The following is a 19,977-nucleotide window of genomic DNA, read 5'->3' as shown; positions in this document are numbered from 1 at the left end:
AAAGGGAAACGGGGATATATAGGTCTCCATGTGCGGCAAATATGCAGGTATCAAAGCCAAGAACACTCTTGGGTCCTGCTTCACTCTCAGCAGCCAGGGTAGCATGACAGGCCCAATCCAAGAGAGCGCGAGTGAGCCAAAAGGACTCGCCAAACGTTTGCCGGGTTTAAATAGAGCACTGAAGCCTCACCATCGTGACAAGATAGCTGCCATGGGTGACTGCAGTTCTTAATATTATCTGAAGAAAAAACATACTGTGTTAACCCAAAGCTGAGTGTGTTGTGTGCACTAGAAGTGTTTAAGATCTGTTTCACAGGTCACTATATAGGGAACCCGGTGGTGCCCAGGTCGACCCTGCGCCCAAGCCAGCTTCTTCCACACACCCTCCCTGTCTCCACCTATACATATTCTCCCATATTCCCAAATCACTAACCATTTTCCCTACATAATCTAAATCACTGAACAGGTAATCAAAAGTTTGTGTCCAGAATGCAAATCTCATCTGAACATTCATTTTACATATAAATATCTGAATACACTATTAAAAAAAAAAAAAGCTAAGCTTTAGACTTTAGGTTGCACATTTTATATCTAGAAACTTCATAAAGGTGTGCAGAGGCTGATTTCCCTTCCCTTCATAGGGTTTGACCCCAACTACCTAATGAAACTATAAAATCACCAATCACCATGTCCAGTTGCATGTGGCTAGCCCCAAGCCTCTGGCTTCCAACCTTGGACAAACAGGCACATTCTCTTTTAAAGAGAGAGAGGGTACCGAGCAGTACTCAGGTAGGTTGGTGTTTGTTTCTCTTTCTTTCTTTCTCTTTCTTTCTCTCTCTCTCTTTCTCTCTCTTTCTCTCTCTTTCTTTCTCTCTCTCTCTCTCTCTCTCTCTCTCTCTCTCTCTCTCTCTCTCTCGCAGTAGGCAAACATGCTCGAGTAACACTGAATCAACATTGAATCAATATTATCAATGTTGAATTAATGTTGAATCAAAGTTACCAGCAGAAAAAAACAAATTAAATGCAGTATGAACAATCAAATCCACATTTTGGACTTCATTGGAGTCACTGTTTGTCACAACAGGAGCCAATCTTCCTTAAAGTAGGGCATGAGGGTCAACCCCCAACTGCCCTGTAACACACTATATAATCACAATTCACCATTGAAAACAAACAAGAGAATTTAAAGAAACTGGAGTTGATTTACAAGCTTACCTTGCAGGTACCTAGACTGGTGAGGATTTGGTTAATACAGTATACAGTGAATGTTCCAAATTCCTTCACCAGTTTTAAGTGTTATAATGGTTAGCTGTGAAAAATAAAAAGCTTTTTAAATGGTATTAAATGTGTTATTTTTACAAAGAAAAGAAATAAGAAATTGACTCATAATAAGCAGATTCTTAATTTAAATACCACAGTGAAAGGTTTAAATAATCTCTGACATAATAATGTCATAAAGTTCGAAATGCTCTCCATGTGTTTTATTGAAGATTGATAATGTACAACATTTGAATGAGGCAAAAACAAATTGACAATTATACTGCACCTGAATGTTTTAATTGTAATTTTAGTTTATTATAAATACTGTACTCAAAAACAGAGTTGTGACTGCTCTTCCTTTGAACCATCATGTTTAACCTTGATAACATGCACTGTGAATACTGCCTATCAAAACAAAAAAAATCTATTAAGTTTACCCGTCTAACATAATATACAGGTCATCTATTGAAGGGTAATATCCATTAGCAAAATTATTGGTATGTTTTACAGCTACTTCCATGGATGACGTTAAATTGTGGGGTATGTGGAACCAAAATACTGTGTGTACTTTTGTCGAGAGGAAACGCAAAAGCTTACGAGTCGACACTTATTTAGGGGTAGCTCATAACCACTAAATTTGCTTGTAATTAGTGCCTTGAAGCAAGCAAACAATTATCAAAAGAACCCTGGCACCTTCATTGTGCTTGAAGGTGCCAAGCCGGGAAGACTGTAGCACCGTTAATGCCTTCAAGGCTCACCCCGATGAAATGTTGAAACCCGAGCTACTATTTGAGACATTTTTAATCCTGAATTAGTAGTTGTGGATATTTCATAGTTCTTCAAAAAATATACAACATATTACAACACTCGAGGAACAACATCAACTTGTACAACGAATATCTCTCAGTGCAAACTCCTTCATTTAACAAGTCACGTGTACCAATACTAATGTTACATTACTGTTGTAATTTCTAAATATTACACACAACAAAGTTAAGGAACAATGTTCAGAGATCTTCGGCCCAGAGCTTCAAGACCAGGAATAAAGCTCAGTACCTGGTATAAAAATGGCACACAAACATACAAATGTTAAGAGCTTACATTCACATCATATTCAGATTCTGTATTAACTATTCTAACACAAGTCCAATCCAGGAAGCTGATTGATTAGGCCTTGGAGCAACAGGATTTTTTAGGCTTAGAAGAGTCTAGAGAACAAAGCTTCCTTTAACATCTAATTACCAGCTTACTGGGATTTACAACTTTGTGATTTTTATATTCTCAATATGCCATTATTGCTCTGCTTTAGATCATTTATCTAGAGAAAAAACTTATTTTAATAGATCACATTCATCTGCCCTTGGTGCTTTTTTATAGATAGTACACAGTACAGAAAATAAATACTGAAAGGAATGCATAAACCCCAAGTCATTAACATACTGAAGAGTTAATCAGTAGGAGCCATGAGGAGGATTCAAACCCCTCACTTGGGACTCCAACGTTATCGCCCTTCCCCACCACGCCACGGCACAGTCAAAAGCAATGCCTGGGCCTGAGAGTCGCTCCAAGCAACAGCCTGGTGGACCAAATTCTCACAAATCAAGCCTGGCCTTGAGGAGTAGAACTACTCCCAGAACCCCCATCAAGCAGGTATCAAGCAGGTAATGCAACTGATTTTCCGATTTCCTCATTGATACATCATGTTTGTGTGATATCATCGAGCATACCGTAGTTCTCTAATCACAAGCAGATAATGTTATTCGGCCTAAATCTGGCAGCATCTACACCCATGACACATCATCTTGTTTCTCTGTTGCCTCGACGTTGTTTTGCTGGCTGTGGTTGTGGTTCTGCTACATCATCGCTCGGTTCCGATTTGATACGCACGACGCGTGGTTTTTTGCTGGCAGTTGAGGGGCCAGCTTTGTTTAGATCATCCTTTTTAACTTGCTGTTAGGGTAAAAGTTAAATAGTTATTGCTAAAATTTTACTTAACACTGTAAATCTTTAAATATATACAGACATACAAATATTGGTCTTAGATGATGAGACATTTCCACAAGAATAAAGAAGCTATGATTTGATGTAATATGATGAGACATCCCCAAAGAGGCAAGTTATGTATTATGCATACCTGCTCACCTTTTACATCTGGCACATCTCAACTGCCTCCACAGAGATGTCAAACGTGTCATGATGACAATTTGTTACATTTATTAACCCAAACTCAACAAAAACGAGTTATGTCAAACTAATCATTAACAAGAAAATCAGATGAACTAATAAAGGTTGGCCTTCAAAAGCTAAACAATATTAAAAAATCAACAAAACTCAAGGAATTACACAATGAAAAATGACAGGTAATTTATTAATTGTATTGAAGCTGCCATAATCAGTGTAAACTGTGAGGAATACCAGGACTTTTGTCCTCTTAATAATTTTCATCTACAAGGGAAGGTTTAATACAGTACATGTGTTGCCTTTTTCATATATATATACACCTCCATTTTCCACTTACAGTACACATACAAAACATCTTGTATGCAATTTATTAAGATAAAGTCAAATGCAAGTCAGATTGATATATTGTAATTAATATACTAGACACTACTGAAACTTTAAAAGGCAATTTGTTTAGAAAAACAACAAATCTTTAAAATGTCCTAAACATGTTAAATTTAAGAATGTCTCCTCAGTTCCATCAAGGGTTTGACCAAATAATATAAACAAACTCTTCCCCTCTTACCTTATCCTTAAAAATATGAGACAGCTGCTCACTTCTGGACTGCCAAATCATCTGCTGTCTTTGAACAACATCAGGATACCTGCAACAATTACAGCAGTACTTCAGTATTAGCAGAAACAACATTAACATCTTTATATATTACCTTTGCATTTGCTATGAATGCATTTATGAATATATTACAATTTATATTTCCTCTGGAAAGTCTCCATACCTTAGGGGAAAAAGTAGCTGCATGAAGAATATCCCACAAGAATTTTACAAACATTTCAATACTAACGAGTACTAAAGCAGAACTTGAAATATTTGTCAGAATTTTATATGCTGGTTTGACTATTGAGAAAGTGAAGCATTTAAATGAGGATATCGCAATGATGTACATACAAGAGAGAACACAGAAGAGTGGAACCATGACAAAATAGCCACAAGAAAGTGACAAAATTAAGGAAAAAGTGGAACCAGTATTTATTGGTTGGGCAAAGTAGAGGCAAGAGAAGATGGAGCAGGCCACTCACATGCCATGTTGTATGAGTAAAATAAAAATAAGAGCCATCATCAAACAGAAACTACTCTCTTCCATCTCTTTTACATCTGCTTACATGATGAAAGCCACATCCAGCTAACCAGTACCAAAACTGTACCAAGAGACAAATTTCAAAAAGCAGACTAGGACCACCACCAAAGGAAGTTGCCCTCCCTTTCTATGCCAGTTGTCATATTCTTTTTTTCTTGGTTTTTGTGGAAGTGCTGTTCCATACCCGATACTTAGCTTTGTACCTTTCAACCTTGTCAGAGTTTCTCTTACTCGCCTTTATAATACTGTTTCTTCTCCCTCTTTACCAGAGGGGTAAAGTGGGTGCCACTTTACCAGTGGGACCCGCTTAGTCTTTGGATCAGGTACTTTATCTTATGTCCTCCCCTTGTTTTATTGTATTTCCCTCTGCGAAGGATTTCTATTTCAAGGCTTCCTTCTTGTTGGCCCCGGCTTCTGATAGTTGTGTAAGCAAACTTGGTGCTTTTACTTGCAGGGAGTTTTCTTCTTTTCATCCTGAGGATGACACTCTCTTCTCTAGCCTTCCGTCCTGCTTGGCCTAGAGTAAGTGTTCTGGTGGTAGCCCTCAGTTCTGGCTGGCGGTGCATCATGCTCTTTGTCCTGTGGCTGTATTACAGTATTACTCTCACATCTCAAGCTAGTCTTCTCTTTGTTCATTAATTTATTTAGTGCCTAACCTGTATTACCATTACATATACAGTAATCAGTTTCTAGAGCTCTTCTACTCTCCAAGCCTGCCCCAGAGCCAGGCTTGTTTTTAACCATTTCTTAACAACCATATGTTGAAGATAGTGTCTTTTAGCTCTAGCTATACCATGCCATTGCGTGAAGATGACTTCCAACAGTCATTGGGAAGAGACCTGATGTGCATCACAGCATTGAGTAGGCTTTGCGATTGGCCAGGAGATGTCACTCACACTTAGCTCGTTGCCAGTGGAGGTCGCTCTCTGCTTGCCTCCTCCCACAAATAGTTCCATGTAGAACAAAGCAGTCAGAAGGTCCACAACTCAATTATTTAATGAGCAGCACTGATCTAGAATGATGTGAGAAACCCAGTCACCATCTCTATCACCCAATACATTATTCAAACGAGAGAGAAATGAGAATAGACATAGTATAGCTGGGATGTCGAAGTTGCACAGGAAAAGGGCAGGAGTCTAACAGGATGCCAATTTAGGCATGTGACTAAATGAGGGGACAGGTGGGTGTGTAATGAAGGGACAAGTGGGTACTCAATGAAAGCCATGAGATGGATGACAGACAATTGAATATGGAATTGACTAGTCAGCATAGTACATTGAAAAAAAGTGGCGAGCTGAGGACGACCAGAGTAGAGGGTGTATACGAGATGAATAAGATTACTCAACCTATAAGGACATTAAGAAAACAATAACTCCAAAGGTAGGCATTATCTCAGCCTTGGGGCCCATTAATTATTAATGACAGACTGTGAGGCTATATAGTTGACTCTTATGGTTGATGGTTATTGCAAGTACTCTGATGAATGTACTCTGACTAAGTTCATGAGGCGAGTCTCCTCATGAACTTAAAGTAAAGCAAGGCAAGTGAATTTGCCGTAGCTTATTAATGATAAGGTCTCGGCTGGAGAAACACAGTACCTCCGAGCACTTTAGGTGATTAATCCTTGATACAATAATTCTCATTCATGCAATAATGGCCAATATTATGCTTTGAACTTTTGGCACATTAATAGTGTGTTGGTTGCTCATTATCTTTTAGATATTCCTCATCCTTGTCAGGCCTGTGTGGCTCTGGAGTGCCTTTATAATCACAGTTCTTATTTTCCAGAGCTCTGGGTTTGTGGCCGTCTCACCCCCAAAGATCAGTCCTCCATTTTTGAGTGGCCTTTAATTATTATTGATTTGATCCCAAACCCAGTTTTCCTCTTCAAGGTGCCATTAAAAGTATGCACAGAGAAGTTACTGAATACCAGCTAAGAAATCAAGCAATGAATGTAATGAAGTGCCCTTCTCTAGAACAGTATGGCTCAATGGGAATGATTGCAAAACTGCCACTGCAACAGCTTCCTTCCTCTTTCCTGCCAGCATTTCTAAGAGAATCAAGGGCCACTTTGAGACAGCATATGATCAAGCTGGGTACGCAGCCTTAACACTTTCGCATGCCCGGTGGGCCACCCGCATCGTTAAGTCAAACTCTCTCACTTACAATGTTTATACTTAACACTTTTGCCCGGGCATGACGCAGCATTGCGTCATCCGTTTACTGTGGGTAATGCCGGGGATGACGCAGCATTGCGTCATCCACTTTAAATAATCACCAAAAATCAGGTTTTTATCCGATTTTTTGGGGAATGGTTTTAAAATGCGCTCCGATGTCTTCCCATTTTCTTTGTTGAGCCTCGTGGCCCTCAGGCGGCTTGGCACACGCCGTGAGCCCATTGTTTTCGCTCCACTGTTGTGACCAATGTCGCCTCCCCTTGTATCTCAAACGTGTGAACATTTCGGCTATTTTCCATGGCTATATTTCTTACTGCGGCTTTAGAAACTATCTACGCTTACTCCACGATGGATAGTGATCATGAACAAGGCAATTCCAGGAAGAAAATTGCGAAAGAAAGGCTTGAAAAGGGCGGGAATTGGGAGTGTAGCTGGAAGGTGTCTGAGCGCTCACTCGTGGCTAACGTGTGGCCCGTCTTCAACTCGTCGGAGGTTGGAGCGTGACCAGTTTTTATATTTTATATGCTAAAGTTCCTCTAGAAAATTCTATTGCGAACCCATTGAGACGAAAATGAAAGACCTAGGACGAAAATTGAGGTGACCATAACTGGCCGACCCCTCACAGTGTTCAAGAGAGAACTGGATAAGCACCTTCAAAGGATACCTGATCAACCAGGCTGTGACTCATACGTCAGGCTGCGAGCAGCCGCGTCCAACAGCCTGGTTGATCAGTCCGGCAACCAGGAGGCCTGGTCGACGACCGGGCCGCGGGGACGCTAAGCCCCGGAAGCACCTCAAGGTAAGGACCAGAGTGAAAATAGTGAAAACATTTTATCGCGTTTGCGCGCTCCTGGGTAACTCGTTCGCACTTTCTCTGTTTGCTGCGGGTAATTAGCTGGGCTTTTGGAGTTTATATGCGTTTAGTGCTGTAGAGAATTCTATTGCGAACACAATGATACAAAATTTAATCTCGTAGGACGAGAATTAAGGTGACAAAGTTGAAGAGAGTATACACTTTTCAGAATTTACGCGCGCTCGCGTGACACCCTGGGACCCAAATCGCACAGTTGAGGGGTGGCGCGCGGGGTATGCCAAAGTGTTAATAAGACTAAGCAAAAATTTATGAATGATGCCGTTTGCGTCATCACACACTGTGTGTGTATTGTTTTAATGACGATGAGTGTGTTATCAAGTAGAGAACGTGTTAAGTGACCTAAACTGCCAACTGGTGGTACAATAGGATACTATCCTAGTTTGTTATTAGGCAAACAACTGCTTTCCTTGATAATACTTGTTCTTTCTTTCATCAAGATACAGTGTGTCTTTTTAGGTTATGAGGTTAATCTTAGATCTTCCATGCTCCTCTCACCTCTAAGAACACACCGGATTTGTTTCTTTGTGTTCAATACGCTAGCACAAGTCCAGAGGCCTCATAGTTTTGTGCCTGTGACTATGGTGCCGTCGTCAAGGCACTAGCAAGATACTGAGGCCACACAAAAACAAGCATCTCATTACATTCAACACCGAGTTCAACTACAGTCATTAATAAAAGGGAACGAATTAAATAATTTCTATAATAATTTTGCAAAAGTATTCAAAGTTTCAATCATTTCTAATAGTGAAGCTTAACATCTAAAAGTTAAATGTACGTGTAATCCAAAAAAGGATCGTAAGCCTCACTTCTTCATGAAGGTACTGTCTGTAGGAAGGAGAAACTCCCATGTTGTCCGAGACCCCCGGCACCGGGACACCCCACACAATATGTCTTTCAAATCACTGGCTGGCAGTCCCACAACATCGGCAACTTCAGCACGTACAACACTCGTGCTTTTCGTGAAGAGGTATAACTGTGCAAGGAGAGATACTTCATTAATTCATACACTACAGTTCAGTAGCATGACTCAAGATATTTTGAGACGGCATATTCAGTACACACCTTTTGGTTATAAAATTATAATTATGGAAAGATTGTTCATTTCATGTACTGACAGTCAGTAAACAAATTCTGAAATTATATATTAATATATTATAAATAAAATGGAAATAAGTTTCATAACTCTACCAGAAATGCATAATCCTAAGTGGAACTAATTGAGGAACATTTCAAGATAACATAATTAGCAGCAATTTCATAACTATTGTGCTGGAACTTCTATACCAACCACATAATCTCTTCCTCGTTGAATAAGTTCATTAGGCACCCCAGACTCCGATCTGCTGTCCTTCGGATAAAGTATGTCTGATTTAACAACCCAATTGCCTTGGACAAGCACAGCAACTTGCTGCAGCACCTTCAGCACAGACAGTGCTGACTCAACGCTGTTGCCATAGCCAAACACTCCCAGCAGCTCACCAAACGATGCAACACAAGCTGTAAACACAAACATTATTAGCACAACTTCTGCTGATAACCTAGAAATAAAATTAGAAATTAAAATTATATTGAATATAAAAATCCACATACAGTGGAGATTCCTTCCAACACATCAGTTGAGATCATGGAAATGAGGTATGGGAAAATGTTCATTTTTATTTCTAGGAAAATAAGTAAAACATAACATGTTTTATACATATTTTGGCACAATCTGTACATATTTTGTGCATTATGATGCTGGCAAATATGTTACATTCCAGAAATGTAATTGCTGCATTATATAAGGCTCACCAGTATACAGATAATTTAATAACATACAACCACACCATTAATCATGCTGCATTATGCAAGGCGTGCCTGTACAGTATATAGATAACCTTACAACACGGCAATCATACCATTAATCATGACAGTCTTGACACGGTCATGCAAGGGAAGAGACGTAAGAGCAGAGCGTGACAAGAGGTGTGCTGGAAGTCCCGGTGTCGCTAATTGTACTTCCTCTGTGGGCGGCACTAACTGGCTTAGGTATTCCGCCGAGCCTAAGCTGAACTGGTCCACGTGCTCGTCTTCATACATGCAGTACAATTTTCGCAGCTCAAATTCACTGCGCTCGCTGCCAGATCTGAAAAATACGAGCAGCATTATGTAATATTATACATCCTGACACCTTAAAATAAACAATTATCTGAATTCAATCCTTCAAAGCTATTCAATGGTGAAAAATTATGCAACACTTTCTGTAATATTAATAACTTATTAAAACTTATTAATAACTTATAATATTAATACAGCATCAATCTCCTTCTGTAGAGGGTACTATTTTAACACACAACTCACTTGTTATAAGCCACTTCAATCCAGGGTTCATCGCGTATCTGACGAAGGAGAAACCCATAGCTCTTTTCCTTTGCTTTGCGAGTCTTCATCGTATCTGGCTTCTCAAATCGCACAGTCACTTTCGTGGCTTTTTCCTCATCGTCAGAATCTGGAAAATAAAATTATAATAATGTGATGAATAACTACATGACAATGACTAGCAACAGAAGGCTAAAACAGAACATGTCAAGCAGGATTAAGACGAAGGTGGAGATAGGCGTAACGAACATGGAAATAGTAACACCAACGGAGAAAGTTATTCAAATTTAAAAATAAGGAGAGAGAGAAGATATTGGAACTAGAAATGATCTTAATTAACTTTGAAAAGGAACCGGGTACAAGTAACAAACTAGAAGCAGACATCATGGAGATATGGATGAAAATGAACTTAAAGAAAGGGTTAAGGTAGTAGAAGAAAGGATAGGGTTAAGATAGTAGAAGAAGGGTAGTAGAAATGAATGCGATTTAAAATGCACATGGAAGCAGTAGACAGATCCAGATAAAGAGGAATCTGTAACTAGCTTGGCCAGTCAGTTGGCTCAGGGAGAAGAAGTGTTGTTTAAAGAGGGGCATGGAAAGTTTAATTAAAAGGGGAGGAATGTTAGGATTAAGGTATGTGTAGGATTAAGGTCAATTAAGATTAAATTTGTAACATTAAGATCCGATGCTCTTTTCGTATGCATGGCACCCATACCCGGTGACGTCATTGTTTGTGGTTGTTGAAATAAACGCCAAGTGGATCACACATTCATTTCTCTTCCTGCCATATTATAACAACAGGGTTAAGGTAGAAGAAAGGATAGGGCTAAGGTGGTAGAAGAAGGGAAAAGGCTAAGGTAGTAGAAGAAAGGAAGGGTTAAGATACTAGATGAAATGAAAAGGTTAAAGAAGTAGAAGAAAGGAAAGGGTTAAAGTAGCAGAAGGGAAACCTGCTAAGGAAAAACAAAAGATGCAGTTGGTTAGCCCGGGGTACTGTGCTTTTTGCCCTTAAGCCGTTTCTTTTCGTGTTACCAAGTTTTTTCGGGTGCCTTAGTATAGGTGCTTTTCCCTGATGCCAGGCACTTCTCTGCCATGAAACTGGTGGTCTCCATGCTCTGAAGCACATCTTTTTACAATGGCCACAAGGTTTTTGAGTTCCCGGGCTTTGGTGGTTCTGTTCTTGACTTCAGGCTGTCTGCCATGGCATCCCAAGCAGTCAAACCCTAAGGTGTCTTTGGTTACATTATCTAAATATCATTCTGCTGATCCTTAAGTAACAGGGTCAAAAATTACTCATCTCAGTAGGGCATAAGTTGCTCAGGCCTGGCATATTAGCAATGACATGATAGAGCCCATGTCTGATTCAGAAAAGATTGTGTGCTATACTCTGAAAAGAAAACTCTTACAACAGGGCTGTCTGTGTTCTGGGGGGAAAACAATGTATGTAAATGCAGTGGGGTTGTGTTGTGTTCACATTTTCAACAAACTCTGTCACTGTAGAGCAAGAGGCTGATGTAATTCTTATACAAGGAAAACACAAATTTCACAATAGACTTTAGGACCTCACCTTCACCCTCTCCAGTCGTGTCCTTCCGTTCTTGCCGTCCTCGTTTGTCTGCTAAATCCAGGTATGAGAATGATGGTCGAAGGGCTAGGACAGATGCTATAGGTGTTAAATGAAGACTGGAATCGCGGACAACACCAACTGCATAGCGACTAACATCACTTAGAGCTTTGGTTGAAGTTAAAACTAATTTGTCCATAACATTGCTGCAAAATAATTTAAACCTGTTATATATTATTAGTAAAAGTCAAAATTGAAAATGTTACTGATCTATATACAGAATACTGTACTTCATAAATCTATTAAATTGGTCATGAGAGAGATTATAGTAAAATAACAGATAAAGATAAATCACGATTGTTGGTACTGGGGGACTTCAACTTGAAAGCAACAGACTGGGAGGCCTACAAAGCAAGAACAGAGGACATTTGGACAGGCAGATTTGTAAACCTCATTCTGAAGACATTCATGTATCAACACGTCAAGCAGGCCACGAGAATGATGGAAGATGTTCCATCAATACTGGATCTAATACTTAGCAGGAAAGAAGAAGAGATATTTGACATCCGGTACCTCCCTCCCTTGGGAAAGAATGAGCATGTCCCGTTAGAAATTAAATATGCTTTGCGAATTAACCTAGAGGAGAATGGTAACATTGAAACAGTTGATAAACTATTTCAAGAGAAGCCACTATGGTGAACCTAGAAAATTCTTTAATGAGTAATTGGACAGAATTGTTGCTAGGCAAGAAAGTAAATGAGATGTATGCCAAATTTTGCAAAATATACGACGAATGAACACACACATTCATACCAAACAGAGATGCAGGACCAGAAAACAGGATTGGTTTAACAGAAATTGAGGGGGGGGGGGGGGGGGGTGCAGAGGATAATACAAGAAAATAGGTTCAATATCAGAAGAGGCCTAACCCACAAACATACCAGCACTGCTTGCTTGATACCTGCTTGATGGGGTTCTAGGAGTTCTTCTACTCCCCAAGCCCAGCCCGAGGCCAGGTTTGACTTGTGAGAGTTTGGTCCACTAGGCTGTTGCTTGGAGCGACCCGCAGGCCCACATATACCTGCTTGATGGGGTTCTAGGAGTTCTTCTACTCCCCAAGCCCGGCCCAAGGCCAGGTTTGACTTGTGAGATGTTGACCAGACCACACACTAGAAATTGAAGAGACGACGACGTTTCGGTCCGTCCTGGACCATTCTCAAGTCGATTGTGTGAATGGTCCAGGTGAATGGTCCACACAATCGACTTGAGAATGGTCCAGGACGGACCGAAACGTCGTCGTCTCTTCAATTTCTAGTGTGTGGTCTGGTCAACATACTTCAGCCACGTTATTGTGACTCATCGCCTTGACTTGTGAGAGTTTTGTGAGAGTAACCCACAAACTCTCACAAGGTTTGTGGGTTAGGTTTGGTCCACTAGGCTGTTGCTTAGTGGACCAAACTAGGCAACTGTCTAGTTTTCTCTTGAAGATGTCCCCGGTTGTTCCGGCAATATTTCTTATGCTCGGTGGGAGGATGTTTAACAACCGTGGACCTCTGATGTTTATACAGTGTTCTCTGATTGTGCCTATGGAACTCTTGCTCTTCACTGGTTTTATTTTGGATTTTCTTCCATGTCATCCACTCCAGTGTGTTGTTATTTGACTGTAGATTTGGTACCTGGCCCTCCAGTCTCTGCCACATGTATATTATTTGATATCTCTCTCTCGTCTTCTTTCTAGTGAGTACATTTGGAGAGCTTTGAGACGATCCCAATAATTTAGGTACACTACAGTCAAGCAAGAAACAATTACACAGCGATGAGGAGAGAAGCAGAAAGGAGCTTTGAGAAAGGTATAGTGACAAATGTAAAAACAGATCCAGATCTTTTCTATAAATTCATTAAAAGCAAGCTGCATGTAAATGATAAAATCCAGAGATTGAGAATGGGGAACAGGACTACTGAGAATGAAAAAGAAATTGTGAAATGTTAAATGAACAGTTCCAAAGTGTGTTTGTACAAAATGAGGATTTCAGAGAGCCGAACCAAATACCAATTCCAGAGCATGCCATAGAATACATAAGAGGTATCTCAAGATGAAGTGAAAAAAATTACTCAGGGGGGCCAGGAAGAAATAAAGTGGTTGGACCTGATGGAGTTTTAAATTGGATGCTGTAAGAATGTGCAACTGAGCTGAGCATTCCACTCCAATTAATATTCCAGACATCCTTGTGCACAGGAATCTTAGCAGAGATATGGAAAAAGGCAAACATAGTACCAATATAAAAAAAATGGTAGTCAAGAGGGACCTCTAAATTATAGACCCGTATCATTATCAAGCGTGATAGTCAAAGCACTAGAAAGAGAAACAAAGGTGCCGACAAAATATTAGGTTTTCTTTGGCAGACAGTGGTAGATGGTTGGAACAAGCTAAGCGAGAAGATGGTGGAGGCCAAACCCATCAGTACTCTAGTTTTAACGCATTATGACAAAGAGTATTGAGAAGACAGGATACTCAAGCATAGCCTAATCCTATAACCACACTTAGGTAATTACACAAATATTTATAATCACTTAGTTTTTAACTACCATAATTTGTTTGGTCACAACTGTAAATTAGTGTCAAAATGTTTGCAAATGAATTGTCTAGAGAACAGATGCAAAACTAGGTGTATTTACAATAAATTATGTACAACAGCGACGAATAAATGAATTTTTATAAATAACAATTGAATGATGCAATTTAGTACCAATGGAACGTTTACTGTCAAAGTACAGATGACATGTTCTAGCATCATCAGAACAAAAGTTTATTCAAAGTTACACTATTTTATCTCCGAGTGTTAAGTGTAAAGATAATTCTGCACATCTCTTATAAATCTTTTATTATAAAGCCACATTTATGTCTAACGTTTTACCTCTGAATGACTAAAGCACTTCTTACAGTCTGCCTCGTTAGTTCATCCTGGATAGGCTTATTTTCCCAGAAAGAATTACTGGTAATGCCTTTGTATGATAAATTATATTGCCAGTTTGCCTATTTGTGATTTGCCTGGGTCTCTCTCTTGTTCCCCCCTTTCCCAATCTCCCCCTTCTCTCATCTCCCACTATTTTCCCCTCTTTCCTTGTCCCCCCTTTCTCCCCCAATACCCCCACTCCCCCGCCTCTCATCTCCATCTTTTCCTTCCTTTTCCATCTTTCTCCCTTCACCTCTGACCTGTTCCTCTTTTCTATCTTTCTCCCCTCCCCTCTCCCCCCCCCCTCTCACTTTATCTCTTAAGTCTGCCTCAGAAAATGTAACACTGTAACCAGAATGAATAAGCATGTAGACTACAGAATATACAGGCTTGAGTTTATGTCAGACGTCATGAAAATCTCAGCTCACTATAGACGCCAATATTTTTTAGTGTAGTACTGAGGCTGAACCTGACTGGCCTATAATACTCATCTCCCACCCCCCCCCCCCCCCAGACAAACATAAAACAAGCAAACAAATTTCCTTTTTTTTTTTAAGTACAGTATATCTTAGGAAGCCGGTCGGCCGAGCGGACAGCACGCTGGACTTGTGATCCTGTGGTCTCGGGTTCGATCCCTGGGTGCCGGCGAGAAACAATGGGCATAGTTTCTTTCACCCTATGCCCCTGTTACCCAGCAGTAAAATAGGTACCTGGGTGTTAGTCAGCTGTCACGGGCTGCTTCCTGGGGGTGGAGGCCTGGTCGAGGACCGGGCCGCGGGGACACTAAAGCCCCGAAAGCATCTCAAGATAATCTCAAGATAGGAAAGGAATTTTCTCTTTTTGCTAAAATTCTTAAAATATATTTTATTTGCATAGAATTAAAGTACTATGCAGGACTGTATATTCATTAAGTCAACACAATCTTTAATTAAAAGTTCATAGCAAAATAACATTGTGATTAATTTCCACACTCACCTCTTGTAGAAATTATCTTCAGTATCACGTTTGTCTCTGAATGGTCCATCAACATTAAGAGCTATCTGCTCGCCCTTACTTTTGTCGTACGTCGGTCCTCTAGTTCGTAACCCCAACTCCATCTCCACCTGACCACTTTGGGGCCGAATACTTGTCTGCAGAGAAGTAAAATAAAAATTCATATTTGTAAATTCACTTTGCAAAACAGAATATACAACACACCCAATATGCTTCGTTACATAAACCATTACAATACGTTACATAAACCTCTGTTACGTACAGTATTGTATTGCATGAGGGTTTACATACAAGTTCACACAATGCATATTTAGTGTGGTACAATTATGTTCCTTAGAACAAAAGTGCACCTCAATCTTGTGTAACCTCAGTAACCTGTGGGTTGTGTAAAGTAAATAGTAAAATTTCAAATAACTGGCTGAAACCCTTTAAAAATACTGTACATTGAATTCACTTCTGATAACTTAACATTTATTTCTAAGTGCTGTAACTACAACACACTTGCAACCCGCCTGGCTACCGACCTTAAGGATAGTCGACTCGTCATAGTTGTGAGAGTGAGGCCTCACGGGATACTGCAACACATACAGCTGCTCAGCCAGGGTCTTGGCCAGGTATACTGGAATCTGTTGAGGTGCAAATTATTTGACTTCCAAAATATATAAAACATATATATGTCCTATACTGTACATTTATTTCAAAAGCCTAAAGACATGCTACCATATATATACAGTTCTGTATATGAAACATATTCCTGGAGAATGATAGGGAAATATGTGCAACACAAAATGAACAGTTCCAAAGTGTCTTTGTAAAAGACTAGGTTTTCTGAGAACCAGATAATGCCAATTTCAAAGAACATCATACAATACTGAACATAAAGGTGTCTTGAGACTAAGTAGAAAAATGATTCAAGGAGCTAGGAAGAAACTAAGCAGTTGGCTCAGATGGAGTTTCATCTTGAGACAATACACCTGAGTTCAGCATTCCACTTCACCTGATTTTTCAGACATCTTTATGTACAGTAATCTTAGTAGATACTGTATATGGAAAAATGCAAAGTTCCAATCAACAAAAATGGTGATAGAAGACCCTCTAAATTATAGACCTATTTTGTTGACAAGCATGGCAGTGAAAAAACTAGAAAAATAGTTGAAACCAAATGGATAGTATACCTGAAGAGAAGTAATATAACAGACGGACAATATCTGCCCGAAACGCTGCGCGTACTAGTGGCTTTACGAGATTTTTTAAATAAAATAAAATAAAATAAAAAATAAAATAAAATAAAATAAAATAAAATAAAATAAAATAAAATATAAAATAAAATATAAAATAAAATATAAAATAAAATATAAAATAAAATATAATATAATATAATATAATATAATATAATATAATATAATATAATATAAAATAAAATAAAATAAAATAAAATAAAATAAAATAAAATAAAATAAAATAAAATAAAATAAAATAAAATAAAATAAAATAAAATAAAATAAAATAAAATAAAATAAAATAAAATAAAATAAAATAAAATAAAATAAAATAAAATAAAATAAAATAAAATAAAATAAAATAAAATAAAATAAAATAAAATAAAATAAAATAAAATAAAATAAAATAAAATAAAATAAAATAAAATAAAATAAAATAAAATAAAATAAAATAAAATAAAATAAAATAAAATAAAATAAAATAAAATAAAATAAAATAAAATAAAATAAAATAAAATAAAATAAAATAAAATAAAATAAAATAAAATAAAATAAAATAAAATAAATAAATAAATAAATAAATAAATAAATAAATAAATAAATAAATAAATAAAATAAATAAATAAATGCTTTCAAACATTAAGATCATTTTTAACATATCTTAGTTTTTATGACAGTCACTGAGATCTTAAGAGGAAAGAAATGGTTGGCTGTATTTATCTGGATCTAAAAAAGCCTTTTGACTGGGTTCCACACAAGTGGTTGTTCTGGAAACTGGAACATGCTGGAGGGGTGAGTAGAAGACTGTAGAAATGGATACAAATGGATACATGGATACAATACAAAGATGAGGGGCAGTAATCAGAGGCACAGGAGAAGTTTTACTAATAGGCCTCAGTTTGTAACATACAGTATATGATTTTGGGCAACAATATTCAAATAGTATGGCAGTTTTCAATCTTTATTAAATATAGTTTGGTTGCAGTTGATGGATGTTAGAAATGGAATGAGTGTTATAATAGGATGAAACAAGAATGCTTGCCACGTGCTGCTGGTGGAGTCAGGTAAGACATGATGCTGAACGGTGGCCAGAAGCAGTGTTTGTGCAAGGCCTGAAGGAGAGCTCATATGAAGCTGAGGGCACAGCCTGAGTGAGGCTGAGGAGGAGAGCTCGAAGGAGAGCAAGAGTAAAGGATTCGAAGGAGAGCAAGAGCAAAGAGCTTGCATTATTCAGCTATTCTTCTCTGCGTATTTCTGTGAGGCTGTTATAATAGCTTTTAAGTAATTATTTAAATTAATTTTGCCGAGTTCTCCTCCTCTTTGATTTGACTCATTTTGCATGGTCTTTGTACATACTTATCTGAACTTCAATTAGGTTGTGATCAGAGTTGTATGTATTTATAATCGCCATGTTTCTTATCACTTCACCATTGTTTGTAAACAAAAATAATGTCTAGTGTGTTTTCTATATAGTTTTACCGGGAGCCGGTCGGCCAAGCGGACAGCACGCTGCACGATCCTGTGGTCCCGGGCGCTGGCGAGAAACAATGGGCAGAGTTTTTTTCACCCTATGCCCCTGTTACCTAGCAGTAAAATAGGTACCTGGGTGTTAGTCAGCTGTCACGGGCTGCTTCCTGGGGTGGAGGCCTGGTCGAGGACCGGGCCGCGGGGACACTAAAGCCCCGAAATCATCTCAAGATAACCTCAAGATTACTATCAGCTGGTTGAAGGCTAATCAGTCACACATTTATGAGGTTATTTTTTATGGAAATGTACACAACAGGGGAGAACAAGAACACAACAGGGGAGAACAAGAACACAACAGGGCAGAACAAGAACACAACAGGGCAGAACAAGAACACAACAGGGCAGAACAAGAACACAACAGGGCAGAACAAGAACACAACAGGGCAGAACAAGAACACAACAGGGGAGAACAAGAACACAACAGGGGAGAACAAGAACACTAACCTCAGCAACAACAGGATCACTGTCAGGTTCATCAGCCCTCATGATGAGTGTAGAGCCGAGGTGTCCACCACTGGTCGCCTCACTCCCGGCGTGTAGTCGTCACCACGACCAGTGCCACTCTTCACCTGGCCACGACGGGTGTGGTGTAGGGCAGGTGTGGCGTGCGTGAAGGTGCAGGTGTACACGTGCTCAGGGACCGGAGCTCTTGTTTACCTACACCCGCCGCCTCCACTGATGCCACATCTCAATTTGCTCAAAGTAGCGGACTGAAGGACGAAAAGTAGCGGTTTTGTAACAAAATTAGCCCACTATTTTGTTTACTAACACATTTCAGAGTAATATATTGTAATATATAAAGTGTACATGATTTGTAATGGTTTTATTAATATTATCACTGCATGTATTAAATAACAAAAATCGATAATAGGCTAACTTGTAACAAACTAGGTTGATCGGTCCGTCTAATTACCGCAAGCTACACAAGCTTCACTAAGCTTCCTGCTGGCAATACATTGGTAATGAATAAATATGATATATTTACTCATTAAAATGTTGGTGCTGAATGTACAACACGAAAAAACATAATTTTAATCTGAAAAAGTATCTTTTTATAAAGAAATTAGACGAAAATAAAGCGCTGGTGACGCCAAATCAAGTCGACGATCCAAGCGTCGGTTAGGTTAGGTCAACCTAACCTAACATATCATATCATATTTATTCATTACTAACGTACTGCCAGGAAGCTTTGTGAAGCTTGTGGTAATTAGACGGACCCGGTGTCGACACCTCTCACGACTGACGTCAAAAGCTCTAGTCCCAATCGATTTCTCAGTTTACTTTTCACAGACATTACTGCGAAAATACCCGTTCAACCAGTTCAGACTTGCGTCCCGTTCAATTACTGATTGGTAAGCAGTATATTCTCAACGCAAACTCAGCGAGGTCAATCAGCATGGGCTCTTCAGCAGCGTTCTTGACAGTTATTATTGCTCTGGTCCAAATGACGACCAAGATGCTAGAATTTGTCCCTCACAAATAGTTAAGCGCTGACCAGTCAGCACTTAACACAAGACGTCATTGGTTTTCAGTTTCACTAAGCTTTGGGAAGCTTGGAGCAGCTTTGGGTAATTAGACGGACCGGCTCAGTGGTGCCAGATTGGCCAAAAAGTAGCGAATTGGGCTATTTTTGAGCGCGCGACGCTCTTAAATTTCCTACTAGTTTTGCGACTTTTTGGACTATTAATGTTAAGAAAATCAATAATAATAATAATTTATTCACAATCAAGTAT

At 38.9% G+C, this 19,977-nt stretch overlaps 1 protein-coding gene across 1 annotated transcript; it reads right to left on the bottom strand.

Moving 5' to 3' along the window:
• Positions 1 to 1,327: 1,327 nt before the first annotated feature.
• LOC138370896 (DNA-directed RNA polymerase III subunit RPC5-like) lies at positions 1,328 to 18,939 on the bottom strand. The gene is made up of 10 exons (XM_069335550.1): positions 18,689 to 18,939; positions 16,022 to 16,123; positions 15,480 to 15,634; positions 11,554 to 11,756; positions 9,969 to 10,116; positions 9,527 to 9,753; positions 8,917 to 9,125; positions 8,435 to 8,601; positions 4,007 to 4,085; positions 1,328 to 3,210 (listed from the first exon to the last, which is right to left on the bottom strand). Exons 1-10 carry the CDS (start codon positions 18,728 to 18,730, stop codon positions 3,058 to 3,060), a joined length of 1,485 nt encoding a protein of 494 aa, XP_069191651.1. The 5' UTR covers positions 18,731 to 18,939; the 3' UTR covers positions 1,328 to 3,057.
• Between the last annotated feature and the right edge of the window lie 1,038 nt (positions 18,940 to 19,977).

The sequence above is a fragment of the Procambarus clarkii genome, chromosome 33 (genome assembly GCF_040958095.1).
Source record: "Procambarus clarkii isolate CNS0578487 chromosome 33, FALCON_Pclarkii_2.0, whole genome shotgun sequence".
In the NCBI taxonomy this organism is placed as follows: Eukaryota; Metazoa; Arthropoda; class Malacostraca; order Decapoda; family Cambaridae; genus Procambarus; species Procambarus clarkii.
Note: the sequence above shows the minus strand (reverse complement) of the source record. Positions and strands in the feature narration are given on the sequence as shown.